We start from the raw sequence: 3,576 nt of genomic DNA, 5'->3' as shown, positions 1-3,576 counted from the left end.
AGCCAGTGTTTTCAAACCTGGTAATCAACCCTGCCAGTCCACAGCCCTGATGACATGTCGCATGAATACGGCGGCCCCCAGTTCAGGCACTGGGCCGGGTAAAGTTTCTGTGCATCTGTGGAAGACCAGGGAATGCAGGGGCTTGAACTGGACTGTGATATGCTCGTGATTAGGTTTAAGACAAATTCCTCCATGGTATTTGTAAGCATCCCAGTTTGCGAGGAAACACTAATGGGGAACTGGAGGTGGCCTTGTTCCAGAGGAGATCATGGAAAGTAAAGCTGGTTGCCGGTCCCTGTGGTCCTTGGAGAAGGGGAAGGTACCTTGTGCCCCTGTTTGAATCCAATCACTGGGCTGAGGCAACCAGTCCCCAAAGCGGGGGGAAGAGCTCGCCCTTCGGTCTCTGGCTTGCTGCAGAACTGGGGAAGGTGCATCCCGGGCTCTTCTGCAGGGGCTCTGGCCCCCTGTCACCGCTGCTCTGATCTCGGTACCTTCCCAGTGGGCATTACAACAGCAACGGCTCCAGACAGAGAAAAATGAGTTTCAGTCAGGAGAGGGGACTTTGGAGTGAGTAATGTCCAGAGTCCGCGGGAAGCGAGGGCAGTGGGCGGCATACACATGGGAGGAGCGGGCATCAGTGCTGGGAGTGCTGGGAAGGAGAGGCTGCAGCTGGGGACTTGTCTTGAGCTGGAAGCCACCCGTCCCCTCTCTTCCCTGCCTGTCATTTGGTGGCAATCCTCCTTTTCCGCAGCTCGCCTTCTGCCTCGTTTATTGGCAGACTCTCCAGAGCCACAGCTCTCGGTGACCTGTACGTGATGAACAGTAATGTGGTGGTGTTTCAGAGCTCTCCTGCCCTCTCCAGGCTTTCTGCTCCTGCCTTCCATCACCCATCCCCTTCCTAGGCTGTGAACTCACCTAGCAACTTCCCTGGAGTGTATTAATTTTTTTTTCGAATGCAGCAGCTTTAGATGTAGAAACGATGTCAAACCCCAATTCCTCTGTGGTTCCTTGTGCTGCGCTTTCTCCTCTTGCCCGACAGCACTCCTGTCAAATCTCTGATGGTACTTCAGGCACTCCTTGTCCCTCTTAGCACCGTGAAAACAGAAAGCAGCTGCAGCATCTCCCTGGATCTGCATACTGGTCCTGTTCAAGGCCATTTAAGTGAGACACCAACACCCAGATGCTGTCCCCTTGTAATAGCTGGGCTGTGCCGCGTCGCTGTGAAAAAGCTCTCAGAGCTGCTAGCTGGTCCCTGCGAGACTCTCCAGGGCCCTCAGCTCTTTGTTCTCATTCTGTGAGAGCGTTGAAGAGGCGGTCGGTGGTGCAGAGCAGTAATGGCTTTCCAGCGATGGCAGCCTCGCTCTGCAAACTCCCCTGGGCCTCTCGGGACTTGCTGTGCCGGTGGTGGTGGCCGCTGCCCTGACATAGAACCCAGGAAGCCTGGAGCTGCAAGCTGAGGACCTCGGCAGAGCTAAAGGCCCCACTTGGTTCCTGCTCTACGTGACGTGCTCTTCAGGAGCATCACTGCAGCTGCAGAGGGAACCAAAGCTTGGTGGGGCAGAAAGCCAGGAACCACAGTTCCCAGTTTCTGTCATTCTTTGCCACCTCCAGAGCCAATTTTCCTGCGCTTTCACCCCACAGGACACCACTGCTGGCCTGTGCTCTTGTCCCATGGAAGTGATATCCAGCTGTGTTTTCCTGCTGTCCCTGCAGTGTTGTTGGGAGGAGAAAGCAACCGCTTGACTGCTCGTCCCCACCGCAGAATTTCAGCATCGTTAACTGGCTCTTTCCCAAATACCTTGTGCAGGGACCTGCCAGGCGTCACCTCTACAGAAGAGACCACGATTCCCTTACTGCTCATAGACACTGCTGGCTGTGGCCTGTTTGAGCTGGAGGTGGAAGATGAACAGTCTAAAGGGAATCCAGGTACTGTCGTCCGGAAAATTCTGTTGGCCAGAATTGATTGTCTGAGGTCCTCAGCCTTGCGCAGCCTTGGCCACTGCCCCAGCTGAGCCACGTCCCAGAGATATCCCCCTCCAGAACAGGCAGCAGGGGCAAGGTGAGGTCCCCAGAGAGCCTTGTTTATATGAGAGATCATTTCCTCCATAAATCCTCATCCGAAGGACTCTGAGCCGGAGTGGCCACAGCCTGAGGGAGCTGGTGACTTGGAAAGGCAAGAAGCATCATGCAGCTCTGGCAACGAGGGCGCGGAGTTCATTGCTGTCCAGCCGGGCTGCGCAACGCTGGGCTGCGGGCAGGACCCCTCTCAACCTCCCCTCGCTGGTTAAGGGGAGGAGGGCAGAGTTCTCCGAGCTGCAGCACATCCAAGCTGGTGGCTCCGGCCTCTGCCTGCAGCCTGTTCCCATCCATGCCCCTTCTGCTCTCTGCCCTAGGGGAGGTGCAGCTGGCCGGGCTGCATATCCGAGCCTTGGTGGACGCTGGTGTGAAGGACAAGGACATCGCCGTCGTAGCCCCCTACAACCTCCAGGTGAGACGACTCTCCCCCAGCACCTCCTCTCGCTTCCTGCATGCACAGAGCGGTGGGTTCAGACCTCGACATTTCAGGAGTGAGAACAGAATGTCCTCAGAGAGAGGAGGGAGGGAGTCAGCAGAGCCAGACTGTATAATCAGCATTTGTGGGCGACTTCACCCACTTTTAAGAAGCTTGAGGCCGTGGAGGGAAGATATGTTAGTTGGGTGTTTTCTACTCCCAGCCTCAGGAGTCAGCGCTCGACCTTTGGGAGATGTGAGCGCTCATCCTTGTGGGTCTGAGGGCCAAACAGTCCCATTTTCATCCTTCTCACCTTGTGCTTTCCTGTCAAAGCCTCTCTCACGTGTTTTCCAGGTGGACATGCTAAGAGAGCACCTTTGCCACAAGTACCCAGAGCTGGAAATTAGATCCGTGGATGGTTTCCAAGGCAGAGAGAAAGAGGCGGTGATCCTGTCGTTCGTCAGGTCCAACAGGAAAGGTGAGAGTCCGCTGCTGGAGGGACCCTCCATGGGGAATGGGGGAGAGATGGGAACCGTGCCACTGCCCAAAGGTCGCCCATTGTGTGGCCGAGCGCTGTGGTTTAACTGCAGTTCTGACGGTCTCTAGCACTTGGCTCTGAATGATTTACTGGCAAAAACCTTCCTTTTCAGCCTGGTTTTTTTTTTGCTGAAGGAATGTATTTGCTGTCAGGTGGCAGGGGATAGCTCCCATGCTAGGCAGTAGGTGAAGAGGGAGCCAGGACTGCTTATTTCAAAGGTGTCTTGGCTATTAAGGCCTCAGAAATTATTTAAACCAGGGTCCTAAGAATGGCAAATGTGTCATTAGCACCATATTTACTGGAGTGCCGAGCTCTTCCCGCAGAAGGTTAAAATTTGAGGGGCTTATTTCTTGGGTTTGGAGCCTATTTGGGGTCATTTCCTGAAGAAAGCAAAGCAGGAAGCAGCATTAAAGTCACGCACAGAAAAACGCTTCTTTTGGGAGCAAAATCTAGAGCGGAAAATCGAGTTCTTTGCTATCAGCAGCTGCAGTGAAAGTTAATAGCTGGAAAAAAAGATGCTGCCCTGGAATACTGCTGGAAAAAAGCA

The 3,576-nt window shown here is 54.4% G+C and overlaps 1 protein-coding gene across 1 annotated transcript in view; it reads left to right on the top strand.

Moving 5' to 3' along the window:
• The window catches only part of IGHMBP2 (immunoglobulin mu binding protein 2), a gene marked incomplete at both ends in the record, with an annotated part of 34,932 nt that overhangs the window by 25,951 nt on the left and 5,405 nt on the right, over window positions 1-3,576 (top strand). The window contains 3 exon segments of the mRNA XM_010141637.1: window positions 1,808-1,926; window positions 2,394-2,488; window positions 2,846-2,969. Of these exon segments, the coding sequence (XP_010139939.1) occupies window positions 1,808-1,926; window positions 2,394-2,488; window positions 2,846-2,969 (338 nt within the window).

Source organism: Buceros rhinoceros, unplaced genomic scaffold (genome assembly GCF_000710305.1).
Source record: "Buceros rhinoceros silvestris isolate BGI_N320 unplaced genomic scaffold, ASM71030v1 scaffold29738, whole genome shotgun sequence".
In the NCBI taxonomy this organism is placed as follows: domain Eukaryota; kingdom Metazoa; phylum Chordata; class Aves; order Bucerotiformes; family Bucerotidae; genus Buceros; species Buceros rhinoceros.
The sequence above is the reverse complement of the archived record's forward strand: the minus strand, read 5'-3'. Positions and strand labels throughout refer to the sequence as shown.